This window comes from Ctenopharyngodon idella, chromosome 20 (genome assembly GCF_019924925.1).
Source record: "Ctenopharyngodon idella isolate HZGC_01 chromosome 20, HZGC01, whole genome shotgun sequence".
NCBI classification, from domain to species: Eukaryota; Metazoa; Chordata; class Actinopteri; order Cypriniformes; family Xenocyprididae; genus Ctenopharyngodon; species Ctenopharyngodon idella.
Genome location: NC_067239.1, coordinates 5,295,089 through 5,321,346, shown reverse-complemented (window position 1 = coordinate 5,321,346; position 26,258 = coordinate 5,295,089). Strand labels below are relative to the sequence as shown.

Sequence of the window (26,258 nt, the reverse complement as noted above, 5' to 3'; positions counted from 1 at the left end):
CACACTTCATCTCACATGACTATATAACACAGCATTTACATAATTTCTACAGTTATGTAGAAATGTAATTTTAGTATATCTTGAAGACTCTTAATCACACTGTCATGCAGGTATGTGGCCGCCCAGAGACACACCATCCAGGTGGACTACATCCTCTACATGGATGAGTTGGCTAAACAAGTGGGTGTCCGTCCCTCTATCCTGAAGCTGCTCCTGACAGACCCTAGACTGGCTCTGAACATCATCTTTGGGCCCTGCACCCCATACCAGTTCCGCTTGCACGGACCGGGCCAATGGGAAGGTGCGCGTCAGGCCATCCTGACTCAGTGGGATCGAGTCACCGAGCCTCTGAAAACACGCTGTGCACCGGAGCCGCAGTCACATCGCTCCTCTCATTCACTCTTATTCTCAGTGTCTGTTGCAGCACTGCTGTCTGCTCTGTATTACAGCAGGGCCAGGTCTGCACACGCTCATAGCAGACCCTTCATCACTCCTGGACAAGATCAGGGACTCTTGTCCCATTGCCAGTGACCACACAGTGATCATGAATATGTATCAGAAACTTAACATAGTTTATATGAGATCTAATATCATAACAAGTGTGCTTCAATTAGGGTAAATTGTAGTCAACATCATGAAAATGTTATAATTGACACATTACTTACATAAAATACTTGATACTGAATCACAAAGTGCCTTAACATTTGAAACACAGTTTGTGTATAATGAACATTTAATTTCACTGTAAAATAATTGATTTTATGTGCAGTTTTGTATGTAATCATGTTGCACTATCAAACTCTTTTGTTGTGTTAAAATTCCAAGTATTAATGGTGCATCACTCTCAACTGCTGCAGTTGTTAGCATGTCTGTTTAGCATGTTAATTTACTCAAATATGTTAATATTGAGAATAGTAATGTCCGATTAAATTGTGTTGCTAAACAAATCTTAAAAATCTATTTTTAAAACAATGTAATTATAATATAATATTAATGATATAAATGATTTGTTCCCCTGAGAAATTTACATTCTCAATTTTTACGTTCCCCTGAGAAATTTACATTCATTCTCAAAACTTTTGCACCCAACAGAGAAAACCCTCAAAACTTTTGTGTTCCCTGAGAAATTTAGATTCGTTCTTAACTTTTACAATCCCCTGAGAAATTTACATTCATTCACAAAACTTTAGTTTATTATTCATTCTACTAACTATAAGTAACTCTACAACTACACAAACTTATTCTACTAACCTGAACCCTAGCACCTTAACAGTCTACCTATTCTCTAATAAGAGTTAGTTGACATGTAGTTGCAAAATTAGTTATAGTTAGTATGTCTAAAGCGGACCATCGAAATAAAGTGTAACCATATATGGTATAACGTTTACTGTAATTTTGTCTACTTCAGGTATTGATACATTCCCAGGGACAGTAATTCACAGTTGGGAATATAAGAACCCTGATCCTTACTTTGGGAAGAGAGTTGTGATCGTTGGGATTGGGAATCCTGGTGGAGACATTACCGTGGAGCTCAGCCGAGTGTGTGAGAAGGTGTCTAATGTGTTTTCCAATATATTTTTTACAGATATTTTCTCAAGTTTTAGAGTCTCAGCAGGATCCGAACCAGCATATAAATGGAGGGGGCGCATCCCACCAATAAACAAATTAGTGATTCAGTAGTATGTGTTCATTTTATGACCCAACTGACTCTTCACATTAAATAATAAATATTATTGCAATGTATATAATCAAACACTACTAAACAATTAAATTAGGATATATTAACAAGCATCACTATATCATAGTAAGACTATTAACTAATTCATTCAGAAAATTAGCTATTGTAATGTGGGAGCAAGAAAATTGGCAGAACGAATAATATTATTAATGTGATTTTAAAAAGGATAAGGTGCTATCAAGGACAACACCCAGACTTTTTACCTGTGAAGATGGAAAAACTACTGATTGGTCAATAGTCACAGATTTTGCCAGATTAGACTTCGTGCCTACAAGAAGAACTTCAGTTTTATCACTATTAAGTTTAAGGAAATGAAATGAAAACCAGCTTTTAATTTCAGCTAGACAGCTTGATAGAGAAAGTGAAGGAACTTTCTGAAAATATGTCCAAGGAGCAGTAAATAAATAATAAATAGAAGAGGCCCCAAGACTGAACCTTGAGGAACACCAACGGTAACATGCGATAGTTCAGATCTAAAATTTTTGAGTTGTACAAACTGAGTGCGTACTTCTGAATACATGATTATGAGCTCGTCGCATTCAAGTACTTTGTAGAGAAAGAACAGGAATCATGGAATTGTATTTTTATTAGGAATTTATTGGGAAAATCGTATTAAAGCCAAAATAATATTTTGCACCCCATTCATTGACAGCCATATAAACATTCACTGTGCTATCTAGATAGTCAGCTTGCTGACGTATTTCGTTCAAATACATGCTATTTTCAATGTGTATAAAACATACAATACTCTTTAAATGATTATTCATATGTGTAAATATGCACTACTTTAATGACAAGACAAGGTGATGTAGCTGTTGTGGAAAAAACTAATAATGAATACCAGTAACAGCAGCAATCGTTCTCCCCTCTGCCATGTTTAAAGTTTGTGGCCCACCCAACGCAAGAACTTGGGTATCAAAATTATCTCAGAGTTTCCCAGTGGTAAATATGACTTGAGAGGGTGTTCATATCCAATTTTTAGCTAGGAAACTCATATTTACAATAATTCCCATTGCACGTAAAGGCAGCATTACAAGCTTAACATGATAACAAGACACACCTGGGGGAGACAATCAAGTGGAACACAACGAGAAAACCTACAAAAGGACTACAAAGATCGCAGACAGAACAGGAAACATGAAGCATAACAAATGTTCAGAGACAAACACAGAGAACGTATGACAGCTATCAGCTAATAAATACTGGAGAAAAAATCACATTTATCCTCATAGTAGAAGAGATATATACGAATTTGTACCCCTTTTTGGCTTTAATGGTTTATGTTATTAAATGTAATAATTCTGGAGATGTCTAAATGTCACAGTGTGGCTGTAATAAAGCACACGATAAAGGAGTAAACGACAAAAAAAAACTTTAATTTTAAAACTTGAAATTTATTTAGGGGGAAACCAAAACTCAATGACAATAAAACAGAACATACACGTTATAGGTCATAGTCATTACATTTAAAGGGTTAATTCACCCAAAAATGAAATTTCTGTTATCAAGTACTCACCCTCATGTCGCTCCACACCTGTAAGACCTTCGTTCATCTTCAGAACACAAATTAATATATTTTTGATGAAATCCGAGGGTATCTGATCCACACATAGGCAGCAACGTCATTGCACCTTTTGATGTCCAGAAAGGTCATTACAAATATGGTTAAAGGGTTAGTTCACCCATAAATGAAAATTATGTCATTAATTACTCACCCTCATGTCGTTCCACACCCATAACGCCTTCGTTCATCTTTGGAACACAAATTAAGATATTTTTGATGAAATCCAATGGCTCAGTGAGGCCTGCATTAACAGCAAAATAATTTACACTTTCAATGTTTCTTTTTTCTTTTTACCAATTAATCTGCATATAAAACTTAAAAAAATTATGAAAGCATGGTAAACACATTTCCAAGACAGATTTAATGTGACTTTTTTATATGATTTAATCATTTATATATGATTATGGTTTGAAAAGTTTTTCATTTATTAATTCTCCTGTTCTTCAAGGACTAAACCATCTTCCTCCAGCTGATAAAATGAATAAAATAATTGAGAAGGACATAAAAGCAAATTTAAAGAGGTAATTATTTATTGACCTTGATGGTAATTCCAAACAGATTTTGGTTTGACAGTTAATCAATACCCATTTTGAACTCTGCTATCGCTCTACAGTTACCCCTGTCCTAAGCTGGCTGCTCTTCAAGTGGACTATATCCCTTACCTAGACACAATAGCAAAGGAAGTGGGTGTCTGTCCCAACATTGCCTGGCTGCTCCTGAGGGACCCTGCTGTGGGACTGAGGGTTTTCTTCGGCCCCTGTACTCCCTACCAGTTTCGGCTAAGCGGACCAGGGCACTGGAGAGGTGCCCGTCAGGCTATTCTTACCCAATGGGAGCGTGTGGCCAAACCCATGAAGACACGGCCCATTCCAGAACCTTCATCCTTCAGTTTGTTCTTTTGGCTGGGCCTATCAGGAGGGGCTGCTGTGATTTTAGCCATTATGGCAATGCAAAAGAAGATGCCACACTTCCTGAGAATCAAATCTGTTTCTTGTATCTCATAGACATCCCAGATTCAATTTTTGAGTAGCTCTGTTTTGCATTTGCACTTTAACCTAATTCTTTGAATTCATTATCATTTATAATACAATTTATTTTAAAAACCTTGAATCTTTGAAGGAAATTAAAATTAAACATTACCTTTGTGGTCTAACAAGTCTATTAGTCATAAGTGCTCTGCCAAATTCCCAGACAAAATAATCATCTTTTTTGTTGTTGTTTTGTAAACAGGGAATAGTGTCCTTATCTTTTGACAATCATCACATAGAGTAGCAGCATTTATTAGACTTTTATTATATGCTTTTAAATCATTGTTGACGCCTGAGTCTGGCAGGACTAGTATCATTTTGTGATGATGAACAGCTCAAAAAGATGAAGGCTCTTATAGTTGCAGTAGTAGTTGTTGCAGTCATTATCAATGTTTACTCATCATTTTAATTTAATATTTTAATAAAAGAAAGCATGGTAAATTTTAATGTGACCTTCATATAACATAAAATGTATTCCTTGGGACGTGAAAGTGCTAAAAGTTGAAGAAAACCCGAATATAATTTCCACACACTACTCTGAGCATGCAGTATTTCCATGCATCTATGCAGGTCTACAAAAAAAAAAAAAAAGTAGCGTAGGGTGGGGGGAAATGCCCCCTTTAAGGACTGTCTCATTGTTTGTTTGTTTTTTTTTTTTTGTTGTTGTTTTGTTTTTTCTGTGAAATGGCCTGGGCTGTACCGAAACAATCACAGAATATGTACGAGGTGGTGCCTTGTTCTAAATGTATTTTTAAATTAATTTAATTTATCTTTTTTTAATGTAACGTATTAATAATTAATTTAATGAATTATATTAATAGATTTAAATTAATTTTAAGTTATCTCGCGGCCCCCCTGGAGGATCACTGAGGACCCTTTAGTGGGCCGCGGCCCACAGGTTGAAAGCCACTGTTCTAGAGGTTATTTTGTGAAAAACAGTAGGGGGGCGTTTTCCCCCACTCTACCCTAGTTTGTAGAGGTGCGATCCAACACCAAATATTTGTAAAAATTAAACTAATTCAACGTTACTGACCAGATTTATTGACCAGAGTGACGGTGTTATGTAATATTCGGTTCCTGAGAAAAACTGTTCCAGTGGGTGGAGTATACGTGAATATTCATGATATTTCCCCTGTTGTGGGCGTGGCCTTGAGGCAACTTAAAATATTAGTGCTCAAATTGAACTTGTTTAATGGATTATTTCGAAACAGTAATGAAGATTCAATGTTAAGCATTAACTGCAACAGTTGACATTTTCAAAACTATGAATATATTGTGTAATATGAAAAATCGTCTGTGCTAGCCTGTTGTGAGTCATCCTTAATTTCTTGTTTATTTCGCATATAGCCAGTGTTTCTGTTAACTACATAAACTACATACCTGAGGAGAATGTTTTATTAATCTTGTAGTAAACATAAACATTGCAGTTTGTACTTTATTATATAATTGTCACAGTTCTCTCCTGTCCTGGACTCCATTTCCCATCATCCTCCTTGTTTACACCCGTAACAGAAGAACAGACCCAACCGACCGGACTTTAACAGAAGAAAATGGGTATTTTTCTGATCCTGATTCCCCCAAAGAGCCGCAGACACCAACCCACAGCGGAGGACCATATTTGGACCCTCAGGCAGGACGGTCGCCCGCTGGAGAGGTACGTGGAGGAATTTGCTGAGCTTTCTTGCAAGGTGAACTGGCCAGATGCTATACTTAACACCTGTTTTCTGAGGGGTCTGGACGAGTATACGATCCGTTATATTGAACCTGCATGTTTCTTTTCCCTAGTCGAGTCTATTAATCTGATTCTCTTTTTAAATGGTTCCGAGTTCGAGATTGAAGAGGTTCAAAAAAGATTGTATCTCCCTCGTCCGGCCCCCTCAGAAACACATGCGGCCTGGCCAGTTCACCAGCCGCCGGTTTCCTCCACATACCCCTCCAGTGGTCCTGCCTGACCCAAAGCCCAAACCTCCCAAAAGGAGGGCCACCGCGAGGCCCAGACGGCCTAAGAGGATGGCCGCTGCCTCACCAGAGCCTTCAGTGAAGACTGCCACCCAGCCTGAGCCCTCACCAAGGGAGGCCGATTGGCTCATTGACTTTTGGGCGAAACCAGTTGCTCCAGTTCTCCACAAGCCAGCTCCAGTTCTCCGCGAGCCAGCTCCAGCTGCCCGCGAGCCAGCTCCAGCAGCCGACGAGCCCGCTCCAGCCTTCTACGAGCCCACTCCAGCCCACCAAGACGTTCCTGCCCACGTATCCTTTTCCACCACGGATTTCCCCAAAGAAATTTGGGTGGGGAACTCATGGGTGGGGCTTCTGTGCTGCCATGGCCTTCCAAGGCCCCTGACCCGCCATGGGCGCCCACGGCCCCTGACCCGCCCTGGAGACCTCCGTACCCGTCTGCACCTCTCCCCGAACCTGCATGAAGGTCTCCAGGGCGCCCACCTCCCCTCCCCGGTTGTTCCATCAACGGCGCGAGGCCGCGCCTACCGGGAGGGGGAGGTAATGTCACAGTTCCCTCCTGTCCTGGACTCCATTTCCCATCATCCTCCTTGTTTGCACATCTGCACTCACTTCCTCATCATCTCTCCATCATCACTGATCACCTGCACCTGGACTTCATCATCTGCACACCCTTTATAATGGACTCTCTCCCTGCACTCCTTGTCTGTTCTTATTGTTAGCTCAGTGTGTTTTGGTTGTGTTCTACTCCTTCGTTGAATAAATACCCTATTTGTAGAAGTTTGTGTATGCTGCGTCTCTGCTGCAACTGACACCCGTAACAATAATAAACCTAGTGAATAAACCTTTGAAGCATTGTTCTGATGGCCCAGTCTTTCTTATATAGGCCAGCAGTTACTTCAAGAATATTATTCTAATATTTTTCAAAAGCTTCATTTTGCGTTTGTGATGCATATCATCATCATGTAAAATTACTGTCTGTTTCAGACTGGATGTGAGTGCTGAAGTCACTGGTAGCTCTGGCAGTGTGTGATCTGGACATACATGGAGGCTGTTCTCATTGAGTGCCAAGGCCCTGCCTGTTTTAATATTCTTAGGCAGCAGACATTCACTTAATTTTGCTTTGTTAGAGTTGATGAAAAGCATACAACTGTAAAAACAATCCAAAAAAAAAAACTAAAAAAGATGACATATTTAATTTGTTTACATGCATGTCACATTAACTAACATCAGAGAACAGTGAACATGAAAGTGTGTTGTTGAATTATTGAAATATTAACTTTATTAATCTCAGGGGGACTTCAAGTAAATATTTTAGGTCGACAGAGTTTGGCTGACAAAAACGTTTGGGAATCCCTGTCCTACAATGTTGAAGATCAGAAATGGTATAATTGTATGTATACTTGTAAAATAAGAAGAAATACTTTTGAATATTTTCAAATCTTAAACACGATTAACACATTATGGATTATTCAATTTTGGATGATTTCACTTACCATTATAAAACACATGACATGAAAGTAGGTTGTTTTTCAGTGCAACGTATGGTCAAAGAACAGACACGATGTATGCTTTATATAAATATATATAAGTGTGTGTGTGAGAGAGAAATATTTATTAATATAATATTTATTAGTAGTAGTTATTTCTGTAAACAGTATTTTACTCTTAACTAAATACAACCTGTTTTTGTTAATGAAAACAGGATGTACTCTTTTGAGGGTCCATGTTAAAGGGATAGTTCATTAAAAATAAAAATTCTGATGCCCTCATCTTATTTCAAAGTTGTATGGCTAATTTTTTCGTGGGACATATTTTGAAAAACGTGTATTTTTCATACAATGGAAGTCAGTGGGCACCAAAATTAGTTCTACTGGTTCCCAATGTTCTTCAGAATATCTTCTTCACAGGAGAAAAGAAAACATACAGGTGAGTAAATGATGACAAAATTTTCATTTTTGGATGGACTATACCTTTAATCTATTATAATCGATTAGTACTTGGAGACTAGTGATTCCCAAATAGGTGTGGAAAGATTTTGATGTTGCTTTGTTAAAGCTTTTTTTTTTTTTTTTTTTTAAATAGATAAATAAATAAAATGTGACAGATACAAGTAAATATGTGCAATTGTGTTACTTTAATTACAATTTTACATAATATTCTCTATAATATGAGAAAACAGGAAAAATGTGTAGTTTGGTGTTGATAAAGGAAGTTTGAGCCTTACTGACGTGGCTGTGGAAGCTGGGAAACACTGGCTATAAAACAGATTAAGAATTACACAAATACTCACACCAGGCTAGCTTATATACATTTTATTAGGGCACAGATGATTATTTCAGGCATTGTTGTTAACACTCTGCTGTCACCGAATGGCAAAAAGGCATAGTACAGGCTACTAACCAAAATATTCAAATTAAATCGAAAACCTCACAAATGAAATAAAAATAAATAAATAAATAAAACATAAAGACATCAAATAGTAATAATCTGTACTAGCCTAGACGAGCATGGGTTATTCGCTGATTGTTTGCTGTGTCTGTAATCAATCAGGCAAAACAGCACAGACGATTTATCATATTACACAATATATTCATTGTTTTGAAAATGTCAACTGTTGCAGTTAATGCTTAACATTGAAACTTCATTACCGTTTCGAAATAATCCATTAAACGAGTTCAATTTGAGCACTAATATTTTCAGTTCCATTCGTCTGCGCGTTGTCTCAAGGCCACGCCCACAACAGGGGAAATATCATGAATATTCACGTATACTCCACCCACTGGAACGGTTTTTGACAGGAACCGAATATTACACAACACCGGCCATAAATCTCCGCCTCTTTTACATCGCTGCAGGGGTCAAGGGGTGTGGTCAAGTGTTTGTGTGGGGTGACCAGCATCTACATATATAAACTAAGCTCATTGCTTCACACTAGGCACTAGGTAAGATGGTTCGCCACAAACTTTTTATTGACACAAATATCACTCCATTATCGTTTGGCACAGGCGTGTTTACGTAACGTGACTCAACGAGTCTGACTGGAATCGTTTTTCCGTATGTTCTCTTCTTGTCAGAGCTTTAGCAAGTCGGTTTCACTATTAGACACCGCAGGAAAGATAGTTTGCGGTTTGATATTCAGATTTCTTTTGTTTATAAATCCACAGTGCGCTGTCTTAGACATGTAAATAATATCGCATCATGTCATTCTTCGTGATTTGTGAATTCAGGTGAAATCGGCGTTCGCGACTTTTAATTTTATAATGCTTTTAAGACGGCGGTAAAGTTGGTTTAACGTTTGACATTCGTTATACATTGGGTTTCATCCTTACTAAACTCTTCGTGTCTCATGTTGTCAGCCCAAACACACTCGGGTATACATAAACAAATGCCCTTTGCATAGCACAAGGCTTAATTTCAAGAAATAAAATATATATTAATTAGCCCTATAGGTAACACTTTACAATAAGGTTCATTAGTTAAACATTAGTTAATGTGTTAACTAACATGAACTAACCATGAGCAATACATTTGTTACTGTATTTACAAATCTTCGTTAACGTTAGTTAATGAAAATACAGTTGTTCATTCATTGTTTGTTCATGTTAGTTCACAGTGCATTAACTAAAGTTAACAAGATTTTAATAATGGATTAGTAAATGTTGAAATTAACATTAACAAAGATTAATAAATGCTGTATAAGTGTAGTTCATTATTAGTTCATGTTAATGAACTAATAATGTACTAATAATGTAACTAATGTTAACTAATGAACCTTTTTGTAAAGTGTTACCGCCCTATAAATCAATTAAACAATTTAACTATATGACATTATGATATCAAACTAGTAAAATGTTCAGAAAAATATCTTTTTTATTGCTCAAGGCTCTGTTTTTGGAATTGTAAAATCATAATTGTAAAATTATGCCAAAAAAAAAGGTGTAAAATATAATTTTATTTTGTATTATGAATACATAAAATGCTGGCTATGAAATTAAATTTAGCATGAAAGTTTCAAAACTCATTTCTACAATACAATGCTATGCATAATTTTAGATGTAATGGAAATAACACTGGTGCGTAGTTTCATGCTTTGGAAAAATGACAAAAATCTTTAAATCTCATTTCTATCTATCTATAATTTTCTATCATCTGCATCTGCCTTAAGTCTGACAGTTGTGGATCATCATGGCTAAACGTGTTGCTGTGATTGGTGGAGGAACCTCTGGGCTGACCTGCATCAAATGCTGCCTGGATGAAGGCCTCGAGCCAGTGTGTTTTGAGACCAGTGATGACATTGGAGGTCTTTGGAGGTTTAAGGTGAAATATGTCTATAAGTTCGGGCCCACTGAAGTTGTACATATGAAGAAAAGTGGGCCAAGCACTGAACCCTGAGGCACAGTTCATTTCAGACCATCAATAAACAAGATGCTATGAGATACTGATGCAGTTTGCTTACTGTCTTTCCATCTCAGGAAAATCCAGATCCTGATCGTGCTAGCATTTACCACTCTTTGATTATCAACACTTCAAAGGAGATGATGTGTTTCAGTGATTTCCCCATCCCTGCCCACTTCCCAAACTACATGCACAACTCCCTCATCATGGACTACTTCCGAATGTACGCTGAGCACTTCCAGCTCAAACGGCACATCCGTTTCCAGGTCTGGCCTGAACGCTTATGTGAACTATGAACCTCATATTTATCTTAGGTTTTTGGGGATTCAAAGGTTCACAAATTCTTGTTTTGTGTTTCTTAGACAAAAGTCCTTCATGTTACACCAAGGCCCAACTTCCCTCACTCTGGACAGTGGGATGTAGAGATAGAGTCCAAGGATGGTCGGAGAGAGAAGCAGGTGTTTGATGCTGTGATGGTCTGCACCGGTCACCACTGTCACCCTCACCTCCCTCTAAAGGACTTTCCAGGTGCAGTACATGTGATGACTAGGCAAAGAGTCTATGTGCAAAGTGCAACAACATAAAGTCAATAAAAGCCAAACTGGGACACTCATAGTAGACTTTAGCTGTACAAGAGTCATTAGGCCTAATCACAGCTCTTGTACAACTGTTGTAGCATTAAAGGATTAGTCCACTTTGAAATAAAATTTTCCTGATAATTTACTCACCCCCATGTCATCCAAGATGTTCATGTCTTTCTTTCTTCAGTCGAAAAGAAATTAAGGTTTTTGATGAAAACATTCCAGGATTATTCTCCTTATAATGGACTTCAATGGACTCCAAATGGTTGAAGGTCAAAATTAGTTTCAGTGCAGCTTCAAAGGGCTTTAAACGATACCAGACGAGAAATAAGGGTCTTATCTAGCGAAACGATTGGTCATTTTCTTAAAAAAAAATACAACTGTATATGCTTTATAAACACAAATGATCGCCTTGCAAGTGCTTCCACCATTCCGCCTTCCATATTCTTCAAAAAGCTTGCGCTGTATGTCCTACGCCTTACTTATTCTGCTTACGGAAAAAGTGGAACTGGCGCTGCGTTTGTTCTGTAAGTTGAATAGGGAAGGCGTAGGACATACAGCAAAAGCTTTTTGAAGAATACAGAAGACGGAAGCACTCGCAAGGCGATCATTTGTTTTTATAAAGAATATACATTTAATTTTTTTGGAAAATGACCGATCGTTTCGCTAGATAAGACAATTATTCCTTGTTTGGTATCGTTTATAGCCCTTTGAAGCTGCACTGAAACTATAATTTTGACCTTCAACAGTGGAGTCCATTGAAGTCCACTATAAGGAGAATAATACTGGGATATTTTCATCAAAAACCTTAATTTCTTTTCCACTGAAGAAAGAAAGACATGAACATCTTGGATGACATGGGGGTGAGTAAATTATCAGGAAATTTTCATTCAGAAGTGAACTAATCCTTTAAGCAGAATCTCAGGTAGTTGTACAGAAATATTGTTTATGATTAGTAAGTTTACAAAGTTTTGCAAAGAATGATTCAACAAGCTTAAAAAATAATTCAATAACAAGTCAATGACTATACTAATTTGTTAATTTTATTGTTTACAATATGTACAAATTGTATATGCAATGGCAGACTTAAGGAATTATATAGATAAGTTATATTTTCAGAAAGTGTATATATATATATATATATATATATATATATGTAATGATGGGTCGACAGCGTGAGGATCCATTTGCAGCTTTTATTAAAACACAGCACAGTGCAAACAAGGGCAAGGCAGTTGCGTGAACAGGAACAGGCAGAGATCAGGGCAGGCGGCAAGCAAACAGGGTCAAAGACAGGCAGAGATCGAGGCAGGCGGCGGAGATTCACAAAGGGTAAACAGTCCAAACAGTAACAAATAAACAGTCCACAGGGAAAAACGCTCAGAGATGATCACCTAGGCAAATCAAGACTTCGCGGTGAGATGGTGTGTGTGTGTGACTTAAATAGTGTGTGTGTAATGCGGCGCAGGTGCGTGAGCAATCAGTCTCAGGAATGAGGGCCCATGGGTAATGTAGTCCGAATGGGAAACGATCAGAACTCTGGTGACGGCTCCCTCCGGCGGCCGGGAGGAAGAGCCGCGGGAACTGTATTCATAACAATATATATATATACTTGCTATACTTTAACAGCTAATTGTTCAAATCCTCTTTTTAGGAATAGACACCTTTAAGGGGAAATACTTCCACAGCCGTGACTACAAAAACCCTGAAGAATGGCGAGGGAAGAGGGTAGTTGTGATTGGCATTGGGAACTCTGGAGGAGATATTGCTGTAGAGCTGAGCAGAATGGCCAAACAGGTGATATGCCACAACTACAGTATAAACGATTATAGTGTAATTATTATACTCTTATTAAAGCCTCTGTATTCCACATTGTTTCCCTTTCTTACTTTCCTTCAATTCCAGGTTTATCTGAGCACCCGAAAGGGATCTTGGATACTAAATCGTGTAGGAGACAATGGTGTTCCATTAGATATGATTAATAACAGAATGCGTGGTTGGATTTTTCAAATGTTGCCTGTTGGGTTTATCAACAATGTGGCAGAGAAAAAACTTAATAAACGGTTCGACCACAAGCTCTATGGGCTGCAGCCTGCGCACAGGTACTCTCAACACTGGAGGACACAAGACTCTGCTGACTTTGGTCCATGAAATTGTCTTTGCTGCAATTAAACTTTTCATAGTGTACTATATAATGTCTGTTGTTTATTTCCCAGAGTTTTCAGCCAACATCCCATGGTCAATGATGATTTACCAAACCGGATCCTCTCCGGTACCGTCTCGGTCAAGCCGAATGTACAAGAGTTTCGTGGATCAAGTGTGGTTTTTGAGGATGGCACAGTTGAGGATGACATTGATCTGGTGGTGTTTGCCACAGGCTACACTTTCTCATTCCCCTTCCTGTCTTCACATGTAATTCCTGTCTCAAAGAACAAGGTATCCCTGTACAAATACATGTATCCACCAGCACTAGAGCGCCCAACTTTAGCTGTGATTGGTCTGGTCCAGCCTCTGGGAGCCATTATGCCAATCTCTGAGATGCAAGCGCGCTGGGCCACACGTGTTTTTAAAGGTATCAAATCATAATTCTGATCTTCTACACAGAAAACTAAGGTCTGTTCTTAATATATATATATATATATATATATATATATATAATGTTCATATTCATACAATTCAGAACAACAAAGATGTACTTATACTATTATTCAAGATTTCTATCACCATTGTAGTTTTCCATTTTTTTTTCTCTGACATTTAATTAAGCAAAGTTTTTTGACAATTAGACAGTGACTTTTCGTTTTGTTCTTGTCTTGGTCCTTTTGGACTGGTTCTGAAAGTTACAGTATGGTGACATAGTACTTAAAAATATTTTTCAGGATATTTTTATTCTTTCTCTTCTTATTATTCTTTCCCAGTTTTACTTTAAATAATATATGTACATGTCAGAACATTAAGTACACAGTGTTTTTGTACGTAACAAACTGTGATATGCTCACTAGGACTGTGCAAACTGCCTCCGATGAGTGCAATGATGAAGGACATTAAAGCAAAAGAGGAAGCAATGGCTCAAAGGTTCTCCACACTTCATCTCACATGACTATATAACACAGCATTTACACAATTTATATAGAAATGTAATTTTTAGTATATCTTGAAGACTCTTAATCACACTGTCATGCAGGTATGTGGCCGCCCAGAGACACACCATCCAGGTGGACTACATCCCCTACATGGATGAGTTGGCTAAACAAGTGGGTGTCCGTCCCTCTATCCTGAAGCTGCTCCTGACAGACCCTAGACTGGCTCTGAACATCATCTTTGGGCCCTGCACCCCATACCAGTTCCGCGTTCACGGACCGGGCCAATGGGAAGGTGCGCGTCAGGCCATCCTGACTCAGTGGGATCGAGTCACCGAGCCTCTGAAAACACGCTGTGCACCGGAGCCGCAGTCACAGCGCTCCTCTCATTCACTCTTATTCTCAGTGTCTGTTGCAGCACTGCTGTCTGCTCTGTATTACAGCAGGGCCAGTCTGCACACGCTCATAGCAGACCCTTCATCACTCCTGGACAAGATCAGGACTCTTGTACCATTGCCAGTGACCACACAGTGATAATGAAATATATATCAGAAACTTAATATACTTTTTTTGAGACCTAATATCATAACAAGTGTACTTCAATTAGGGTAAACTGTAGTCAACATCATGAAAATGTTATAATTGACTCATTACTTGTATAAAATACTTGATACTGAATCACAAAGTGCCTAAACATTTGAAACACAGTTTGTGTATAATGAACATTTAATTTCATTGTAAAATAATTGATTTTATGTGCAGTTTTGTATGTAATTATGTTGCACTATCAAACTCTTTTGTTGTGTTAAAATTCCAAGTATTAATGGTGCATCACTCTCAACTGCTGCAGTTGTTAGCATGTCTGTTTAGCATGTTCATTTACTCAAATATGTTGATATTGAGAATAGTAATGTCCGATTAAATTGTGTTGCTAAACAAATCTTAAAAATCTGTTTTTAAAATAGTGTAATTAAAATATAATATTAATGATACAAATGATTCGTTCCTCTGAGAAATTTACATTTGTTCTCAAAACTTTTATGTTCCGCTGAGAAACTTTCATTAATTCTCGAAACTTTTCGCGGCTCTGAGAAATTTACTTTTGTTTTCAAAACTTTTACATTCCCCAGAGAAATTTACATTCATTCACAAAACTTTTGCACCCCACAGAAAAAAAAAACCCTCAAAACTTTTGCGTTCCCTGAGAAATGTACATTCATTCTCAAAACGTTAGTGTTCCCCCTCAAAATGTACAATTTTTGCGTCCCCCAAAGCAATATATTATTTTCTCTCAGCTCATATTATTTCAATCTACAATTATTTCAATACTTTTGTGCCATAATGCATCCTGGTTCTGTGGATGCTGTGTGTTGTTTGCATATGATTATCAAAACTGTGGCGATGAGATGTAGACTAAAACTAAATGCAAGCATTATCTAAATGAACTTTGACCAGAAAATGAATTCCTGCCCCTTTTACAACTCTACAGAGGGGAGTGGTGAAGTGTTCATATTTCTCTTAAGTGACCATCACTCATAAATTTATTCACTCTCTTCTTCAAACGTGGTAAGATACAATTTTATATTGACACTAATGTAACTATATTTTCAGCTGTTACGGACCAGTTTGTTACGTGACTTCAGTGTTTACTTACTTTTTTTTTTTTTAATTTATCCGAATGGATTGCGAATGATGTACATTGTATAATGTAGACTTGTCACATGCAGAAGTTACTGTAAGTGCTTTTGCAAGTCGATTTCACAATACTTTCCCACATATGTTACACTAATGATGACGCAACACAGTATTTTATATGGACTGCGTGATGACAGAGCCATACGTTGTACCACGGGTGTACACTAGACAAATGATTACACAAGATCAGTACCGGACTACCACGTTGCATTATACTTAGGTTCCTTTTCCAAAAAGAAGGGTGCTTAATTGTATCGAAGGTACACTTGTGGTGTGCTTCAAATCTTAAAAGTATATGCTACCTGCAAATAGTATAATATCAAATAAAATAAAATGAACTTAGGGTACACTGTCAAGTTACTTTAAAGTGCATTTTAAATCATGTGTAATCTTTTGTCATGCTTTAAAGAAGTGCAATTATTTGGATGTGTTAACTAATATAAAGACATGGAAAGTAGATGATTATAGAGAATATAAGATATAAGAAACTGCATATTGCATTTATATTCTGGATTCATCTGCTTGCCTGTACGTAGTATGCATCATCAATAAGGTGTATATTGAATTTGGTCTTGCGATATCACTGTCTTATTACATTAGTACAAACCAGTAAAAATGACTGGCTGAGCTTAGAGCTGCTGTACAACCAAAATTAACTCTGTTTGCATCATTGAATTATTTTCCTCTTATCACTGTAAAGCTGCTTTGAAACAATCTGTATTGGGTAGCACTTTATTTTACAGTCCCATTCCCCATGTACATACTATGTACTTATTATAGTAATTACAATAACTGAGTAATAACTAGGGACTAGCCCTGAACCTAACCTTAACCCATGTAGTTACCTTTTACTTCCCAGTACTTTCATAGGCAAGTATACTGTTAGTAAACGTAAGTTCATGTAATGTAAAATAAGTCCTGTAAGGGTGTGACATCATGATGGGTGTGAAAACTATGAATTGTAAACCACAACAAAATGAAGTCCGGCCCTACATTTTTTGGTTCGAGAAGCCGTTTCACTTGGATATGCGTTACAATAGAGCAGAAAAGACTATCGCAACTTCCATTTCATGCCAACTTTAATAGTGCTGGAGCCCTTACTTAGCTGTGGTAACGTCTTATTAACCAACACTGTCATCAAACGCATATGTTTAAAGCCTATCAGACACAAGTTTGAATAGTTTTATAGTTTATATAGTTTTGAACTCTAGGAGGTAAAATCATAGCAGCGTGTTAGATGTCTGACATATAGAAACAAGTTTAAATCTCATTATTTATTTCTACCATCTGCATCTGCCTTAAGTCTGACAGTTGTGGATCATCATGGCTAAACGTGTTGCTGTGATTGGTGGAGGAACCTCTGGGCTGACCTGCATCAAATGCTGCCTGGATGAAGGCCTGGAGCCAGTGTGTTTTGAGACCAGTGATGACATTGGAGGTCTTTGGAGGTTTAAGGTGAGATATGTCTAAGATTGGGCACACTGAAGTTGTACATATGAAGAAAAGAAGGGGGCCAAGCACTGAACCCTGAGGCACAGTTCATTGCAGACCATCAGTAAACAAGATGCTGCAAAAAAAAAACTGATCCATTTTTGCTTCTTGTCTTTCCATCTCAGGAGAATCCAGATCCTGGTCGTGCTAGCATTTACCACTCTTTGATTATCAACACTTCAAAGGAGATGATGTGCTACAGTGATTTCCCCATCCCTGCCCACTTCCCAAACTACATGCACAACTCCCTCATCATGGACTACTTCCGAATGTACGCTGAGCACTTCCAGCTCAAACGGCACATCCGTTTCCAGGTCTGGCCTGAACGCTTATGTGAACTATGAACCTCATATTTATCTTAGGTTTTTGGGGATTCAAAGGTTCACAAATTCTTGTTTTGTGTTTCTTAGACAAAAGTCCTTCATGTTACACCAAGGCCCAACTTCCCTCACTCTGGACAGTGGGATGTAGAGATAGAGTCCAAGGATGGTCGGAGAGAGAAGCAGGTGTTTGATGCTGTGATGGTCTGCACCGGTCACCACTGTCACCCTCACCTCCCTCTAAAGGACTTTCCAGGTGCAGTACATGTGATAACTAAGCAAAGAGTCTATGTGCAAAGTGCAACAACATAAAGTCAATAAAAGCCAAACTGGGACACTCATAGTAGTAGTTGTACAAGAGTCATTAGGCCTTATTACAACTCTGTTGTAAAATTAAGAGAAAACTCTCTCACTTTAATGATGAATAGATTTTTTATATATATATATATATATATATATTATATATATATATATATAATGAATACATTTACATGGCACAAAAAGAATGATTCACGTTAAAATAAACAATATGCAATTACACACTTTAAGTATTATATATGTCACGGATGGCACAGAGACAAGAAGGTTAGATCCAATTGCAGCTTTAATAAAGGTAATCCAAAATCGTAGTCATCCAGGCAAAGGGTCATACCCATAAATTCAGTCCATACAAGAAACAAGAAAACCAAAAACCAAAACAGAGAAACAGGAATTCCAAATGCAAGTAACATAGATTAAGACTCGACGCCAAATGACTGAAACAACAGGGTATAAACAGACAGACACTAATAACATAAGTGACAACAGCTGAGTACAATGAGTGATAATGAGTCCGGGAAGAGGGTTATGGGAAATGAAGTCTGCAGTGGTGAGGCAATTGTCCAGGGTGGAGTGCCCTCTGGTGGCTAACCAGGGCACTCCAACTGGTGATCCTGACAATATATATATATAGTAGCAAGTTGGACCCCCTATTGCCTTCAGAACTGCCTTAAATCTTCTTATATATACATACATATATATATATATATATATATATGTATGTATATATAAGAAGATTTAAGGCAGAATATATATATATATATATATATATATATATATATATACATATATGCTACTGCTAATTCATACACAGACACGCTGTACCATGTACCATGTAGTAAATGTTGTGATTGCTAGCAGATTGCATGTAAAGGACCTGTCTCAGCCTCTGTCTTCTATAGTCTCATGGATGAACTAGTCATATACAGGTGCTGGTCATATAATTAGAATATCATCAAAAAGTTCATTTTTTTATTATAAATTATTTTTAAAAATGAAACTTTCATATATTCTAGATTCCCTACATGTAAAGTAAAACATTTCAAAAGTTTTTTTTTTTAATTTTGATGATTAGAGCATATAGCTCATGAAAGTCCAAAATCCAGTATTTCAAAATATTAGAATATTTCCTAAGATCAATCAAAAAATGGATTTGCAAAACAGAAAAGTTCAAGTATTTTAAAGTATGTTCTTTTGTGCACTCAATACTTGATCGGCAGGACATATTACAGCAAATGACTTGCTCCTAGCACAAATTACAGCATCAGTGAAGTGTGGCATGGAAGTGATCAGCCTGTGGCACTGCTGAGGCACTATTGAGCCTTCAGATCATCTGTATATTGTTGGATCGACTGTTTCTCATCTTTCTCTTGAAAATATCCCATAGATTCAGGTCAGGCATATTGGCTGGCCAATAAAGCACAGTAATATCATGGTCAGCAAACCACTTGGAAGTGGTTTTTGCACTGTGGGCAGGTGCTAAAGTCCTGCTGGAAAAGGAAATCAGCATCTCCATAAAGCTTGTCAGCAGATGGAAGCATAAAGTGCTCCAAAATCTCCTGGAAGATGGCTGCATTGACTTTGCACTTGATAAAACACAATGGACCAACACCAGCAGACGTCACGGCCCCCCAAATCATTATTGACTTCAGAAACTTCACACTAGACTTCAAGCAGCTTGGATTCTGTGCCTCTCCAGTCTTCCTTCAGACTCTGGGACCATGATTTCAACATGAAATGCAAAATTTACTTTTATCTGAAAAGAGGACTTTCGACCACTGTTCACTGTCCAGTTCTTTTTCTCCTTAGCCCAGGTAAGATGCTTCTGACGTTGTCTCTGGTTCAGAAGTGGCTTGGTAGTCCTTTTCCTGAAGATGTCTGAGTGTGGTGACTCTTGATGCGCTGACTCCGGCTTCATTCTACTCATTGTGAAGCTCTCCCAAGTGTTTGAATCGGCTTTACTTGACAGTATTCTCAAGCTTGCAGTCATCCCTGTTGCTTGTGCACCTTTGCCTACCCAATTTCTTCCTTCCAGTCAACTTTGCATTTAATATGCTTTGATACATCACTCTGTAAACAGCCACCCCATTCAGTAATGACCTTCTGTGACTTACTCTCTTTGTGGAGGGTGTCAATGATTGTCTCCTGGACCATTGCCAATTCAGCAGTCTTCCCCATTAGTGTGGTTTCAAAGAACAAAAGATAACCGGAATTTATACTGTAGGGATGGTCATTTAATGAAACTCAAATGTAAATATTCTAATATTTTGAGATACTGGATTTTGGACTTTCATTAGCTGTACGCTCTAATCAACAAATTTTTTTAAAAAACCTTTTGAAATGTTTTACTTTACATGTAGGGAATCTAGAATATATGAAAGTTTCATTTTTTAAAATAATTTACAATAAAAAAATGAACTTTTTTACGATATTCTAATTATATGACCAGCACCTGTATGTATATATCTTTTCCATATCATAGTGGCTAATTGTTCAAATCCTCTTTAGGAATAGAAACGTTTAAGGGGAAATTCTTCCACAGCCGTGACTACAAAAACCCTGAAGAATGGCGAGGGAGGAGGGGAGTTGTGATTGGCATTGGGAACTCTGGAGGAGATATTGCTGTAGAGCTGAGCAGAATGGCCAAACAGGTGATATTCCACAACTACAGTATAAATGATTATAGTGTAATTATTATACTCTTATTAAAGCCTTTGTATTTTTCCCCATTCTTCTTGTAAAATACCCACCAATCACATTTTGATCAATTATAATTGAGAAACAATAAATTTATTTCATTTTAAAAGAATACCGTATCCAAAATTGAAAATCCTTGTTTTCTCACCTTCATGACAATTTATTTTCCACAAAACGCAAAATTTTGAAGGTGGTTTTACATGCACTGCAATGAAGAGGGATTTGAATGCTTTAAAAATGACACATAACACATGTAACGATGGGTCGGCAGAGCGGGGATCCATTTGCAGCTTTTATTAAGAATAGTATATACACAGGTAAGGGCAGAGGCAGAGACGTAAACGGGGACAGGAAATGGTCGAGGCAGGCGGCAGACAAATGGTATCAGGGAGCAGGCAGAGATCAGGGCAGGCGGCAAACAAACACAGTCCAGTAAGCAGGCAAGGATCAGGGCAGGCAGCAGAGAATCACAACGAATAAACAGTCCAACAGAAACAGAGTAAACAGTCCACAAGAAAACACTCAGAGTTGATCACCGGGGCAAATCAAGACTTCGCAAAGGGTGGGTGTGTGTGGGTGTGTGTGGGTGTGGGTGGGTGTGTGTGGGTGGGTGTGTAGGTGTGGGTGTGGGTGTGGGGGGGGGGGGGGGGGGGGGTGTGTGTGTGTGTGTGTGTGTGTGTGTGTGTGTGTGTGTGTGTGTGTGTGTGTGTGTGTGTGTGTGTGTGTGTGTGTGTGTGTGTGTGTGTGTGTGTGTCTTAAATAGTCCAGGTAATGATCTGCAGGTGTGTGTGGCAATTGGTGATTGGTGTGGAGTGTGCATGTGATTGGAAGGGAGGATTATGGGAAATGGAGTCCAGGAACTGACAGGAACAGACGGTGATCGTGACAACACAAGTATCATAAAATTGTCATAAACATAATTTTCTGTTTTTGGTAAACTGTCTCTTTAATTTCAGGTTTATCTGAGCACCCGAAAGGGATCTTGGATATTAAATCGTGTAGGAGACAATGGTGTTCCTTTCGATATGATGTTTAATAACAGAGCAATGAAGTGGTTTCTTGGATTGTTGCCTGTTGGATATCGTAACAAATTGGGTGAGAAACGACTCAATAAACGGTTCGACCACAAGCTCTATGGGCTGCAGCCTGTACACAGGTAGTCTGAACACTGGAGGACACAAAACTATAATTTCACAAGACTCTGATGATGTTGGTCAGAGTTAGTTACAGCGTACTGTTTAATATTTTATTTTGTTGTAGAGTTTTCAGCCAACATCCCACGGTCAATGATGATTTACCAAACCGGATCCTATCCGGTACCGTCTCGGTCAAGCCGAATGTACAAGAGTTTCGTGGATCAAGTGTGGTTTTTGAGGATGGCACAGTTGAGGATGACATTGATCTGGTGGTGTTTGCCACAGGCTACACTTTCTCATTCCCCTTCCTGTCTTCACATGTAATTCCTGTCTCAAAGAACAAGGTAGCCCTGTACAAATACGTGTATCCCCCAGCACTAGAGTGCCCAACTTTAGCTGTGATTGGTCTGATCCAGCCTCTGGGAGCCATTATGCCCATCTCTGAGATGCAAGCGCGCTGGGCCACACGTGTTTTTAAAGGTATCAAACATGACCTCCTGACTTCCTACAAATACTGGGTATTCTTACTCAATCCTGTGCATTATTCATTCATTAAAGCAACTGTATGTAACTTTTTAACCTTGAAATATTAGTTTCAAAATCATTCTGATGGTTCACTGACTTCTTATAAGCCAAAATGGCTTCTGTTTCTTTCCCATGCAAACCCCGCCCCGCCGCAAAGAGCATATTCTGGGAGTATGTAAGTTTGGTAAGCAGTCACAAATTTCCATGAAAAGGGTGGATTCCTTTACAGCAGTACAATAAGTTGCAGTACACAATAAATCACACCAACATAGCTTAACGAAAGGGTATTATCAGTACGGACATCATGGCAGAGACTAAAGGCCAACTCATACTGCACCGACAGACACTGACCAGCGGCATTAGACATCGTCTGGTTTTGTCATATCAATGTTACCCCTGTCAGCATCTGTTGGCATTGGTCCCGCTTGTTTTTGCCGATTGAACATGGTCAATTGGTGTTTGTTGGGTTGTGGAATGTCTGAGAAGGGACATCTGGTGATTGTCCATGTTGGTCAGTGGCCTTTAGAGACCAAAGAGAAAGTTGACAGATGAATCTAAACAGAGAACAAGAGAAAGTGAAAGTGTGCAAGGGGCCGGACAAGAGTAAATCTTTGGCTTTTACTTGTGTCGAGAGCTGACAAGTAAATCTTGCAGCATTTAATTCAATTTCGGTCCACTTTTTTAAGACCATCATTTCAATTTCCACTGTATTTAGAAGCTGTTTGTTTATATTTCATCAGAAGCAAACCCATCTGTAATATTTTAGACACTTTACAAATATCATTTATAGTTAAGAGTTAAGAGTTACGTTAACTTGCTACTATCCGATCGCTAGATTTCATGATATGTTTATACTGTCATGATGTTAGTTGTAAAATTAAATGCTGCAAGACAGATGTGGAGCTGGCCTTCCTGATGCTGGACTAATACACTATATTGCCAAAAGTATTGGGACACCCCTCCAAATCATTGAATTCAGGTGTTCCAATCCTATGGACGAGTCTGGGTTTGGAGATTGCCAGGAGAACGGTACTTGCCTGACTGCATTGTGCCAAATGTAAAGTTTGGTGGAGGGGGGATTATGGTGTGGGGTTGTTTTTCAGGGGTTGGGTTTGGCCCCTAAGTTCCAGTGAAAGGAAATCTTAATGCTTCAGCATACCAAGACATTTTGGACAATTTCATGCTCCCAACTTTGTGGCAACAGTTCCAACATGACTGCGCACCAGTGCACAAAGCGAGGTCCATAAAGACATGGATGAGTGAGTTTGGTGTGGAGGAACTTGACTGGCCTGCACAGAGTCCTGACCTCAACCATATAGGACACCTTTGGGCTGAATTAGAGTGGAGACTGCGAGCCAGGCCTTCTTGCCAACATCAGTGCCTGACCTCACAAATGCGCTTCTAGAAGAATGGTCAAAAATTCCCATAAACACACTCCTAAACCTTGTGGAAAGCCTTCCCAGAAGAGTTGAAGCTGTTATAGCAGCAAAGGGTGGGCCAACTCCATATTAAACACTACGGATTAAGAATGGGATGTCATTAAAGTTCATGTGCACGTAAAGGCAGGCGTCCCAAAACTTTTGGCAATATAGTGTAATAGCTGAATTGCTATGTATTGTGTTTTTGCATTTGATGTTTGGCTGTGTTATAAAAGTTATATAACTGCTAGTTTTCGATCATAAGTCAGCCCAATTCTCAATTAAATTAATTCATTATCACAACTATTCCATATGTTTACCCCTGAACAATATAAATTTGTGTCATCAGAAAACAAAACCATACTGTCTAATATTTTAGACACTTTACAAATATAATTTATATACAGTACAAACAATTTGGGGCCTAGCACCGAACCTTGTGGAGCACCACAACTGACTTTCATTAGATCCGATTTAACATTATTTATTTGCACATATTGATATCTATCATCAAGGTAAGAGCATACGTTAAGAGTTACGTTAACATGCTACTATCCTATCACTAAATTTCATTTTATGTTTATACTGTCTTGATGATAGTTGTAGTTGTCTGTTTTACAGCTAACAAGAAAAAACATACATCCAAAGGCAGTGTGTACCTCCCTGCAAGTGTTATAAAAGACGACAACATTTCTTTTAACAGTCCCATCTCAAGATAGCATGCAAATAAATAAATCTCATACATCAATACATAGCAGGGAAGCTTTTGAAAGTTTGAAAACTTGCAATGCTAACCTATCTCAGCTGTCTTGTAATAGTCTATGTGGTCCAATGTATATTGTGTGCAGTCAGTGTGGCCTGTCATGTCGCCAACATTTAGTTTCACACATTCACATTCAAACACACAATGCATATGTGAAAATGTTAGCAAAATTTTAGTAAAACTACATACAGTTGCTTTAAAGATAATAATAAACCTCTTACAATATTACTAAAGGTTTCTTCCACCTTAAAACATCGTAGTATAATTTTAAATGACCTTTTTTGCCATTTTCTGTTTTTACCTGAAGAATTAAACTGACTAATTTTGCTACTATAGCTTAAGATGTATTGTATTTTCAATTAATTTTCTTTTTTGATTGAAATTTTTGAGTTCTAAAATTAAAGTATGACTACATAACTACATCACCCTTAAAATGTATTAAATTAATCTTCGCTATTTTATTTTTAAAGTAATATATGAACATGTCAGAACATTAAGTACACAGTGTTTTTGTACGTAACAAACTGTGATATGCTCACTAGGACTGTGCAAACTGCCTCCGATGAGTGCAATGATGAAGGACATTAAAGCAAAAGAGGAAGCAATGGCTCAAAGGTTCTCCACACTTCATCTCACATGACTATATAGCACAGCATTTACATAATTTCTACAGTTATGTAGAAATGTAATTTTAGTATATCTTGAAGACTCTTAATCACACTGTCATGCAGGTATGTGGCCGCCCAGAGACACACCATCCAGGTGGACTACATCCTCTACATGGATGAGTTGGCTAAACAAGTGGGTGTCCGTCCCTCTATCCTGAAGCTGCTCCTGACAGACCCTAGACTGGCTCTGAACATCATCTTTGGGCCCTGCACCCCATACCAGTTTCGCTTGCACGGACCGGGCCAATGGGAAGGTGCGCGTCAGGCCATCCTGACTCAGTGGGATCGAGTCACCGAGCCTCTGAAAACACGCTGTGCACCAAAGCCGCAGTCACAGCGCTCCTCTCATTCACTCTTATTCTCAGTGTCTGTTGCAGCGCTGCTGTCTGCTCTGTATTACAGCAGGGCCAGTCTGCACACGCTCATAGCAGACCCTTCATCACTCCTGGACAAGATCAGGACTCTTGTCCCATTGCCAGTGACCACACAGTGATCATGAAATATATATCAGAAACTTAATATACTTTATATGAGATCTAATAACATAACAAGTGTACTTCGATTAAGGTAAAATGTAATAGTGTGAGAAAAAGAAGTAGTATGTGAGATTCTTATATTCTGTGAATTAACTTGCAGCTATCATCGCAAAATAAAAATGTAACAAATGTAAGTTTAATAAATATATTTGTAGCAATTCTTTTTAATTGATAAAAGAAAGGTATAAATTTACTTTTTCAGCACTACAAGCTATTTTAACCATTGAGCATACTCAATTTTATCCAGTTAAATATCAAAATGTTACTGTATTATTATGAACAAATGACCCTATGAGTTGTTGTAGTATTGATGAGGAAAATAAATCAATAAAAAAATAACAGTGAA

General features: G+C 38.1%; 1 protein-coding gene across 34 annotated transcripts in view; it reads left to right on the top strand.

The window, feature by feature from the left end:
* The window catches only part of si:dkey-239i20.2, a 37,717-nt gene extending 11,459 nt beyond the window's left edge, over positions 1–26,258 (top strand). For 5 of the 34 annotated variants that reach the window (XM_051875827.1, XM_051875828.1, XM_051875824.1 and 2 more), the window contains 2 exons: positions 25,251–25,323; positions 25,440–26,258. In XM_051875827.1, the coding sequence (XP_051731787.1) occupies positions 25,251–25,323; positions 25,440–25,869 (503 nt within the window). In that variant the 3' untranslated portion in view covers positions 25,870–26,258. Of the gene's footprint in view, positions 1–110; positions 459–9,067; positions 9,232–10,454; positions 10,607–10,761; positions 10,951–11,046; positions 11,213–12,919; positions 13,063–13,170; positions 13,368–13,481; positions 13,838–14,267; positions 14,341–14,449; positions 15,342–15,391; positions 15,912–17,343; positions 17,496–17,656; positions 17,846–17,941; positions 18,108–20,677; positions 20,821–21,822; positions 22,023–22,126; positions 22,483–25,250; positions 25,324–25,439 lie in introns of those variants that run through there. The other 29 variants (XM_051875832.1, XM_051875833.1, XM_051875817.1 and 26 more) reach the window with 19 other exon arrangements.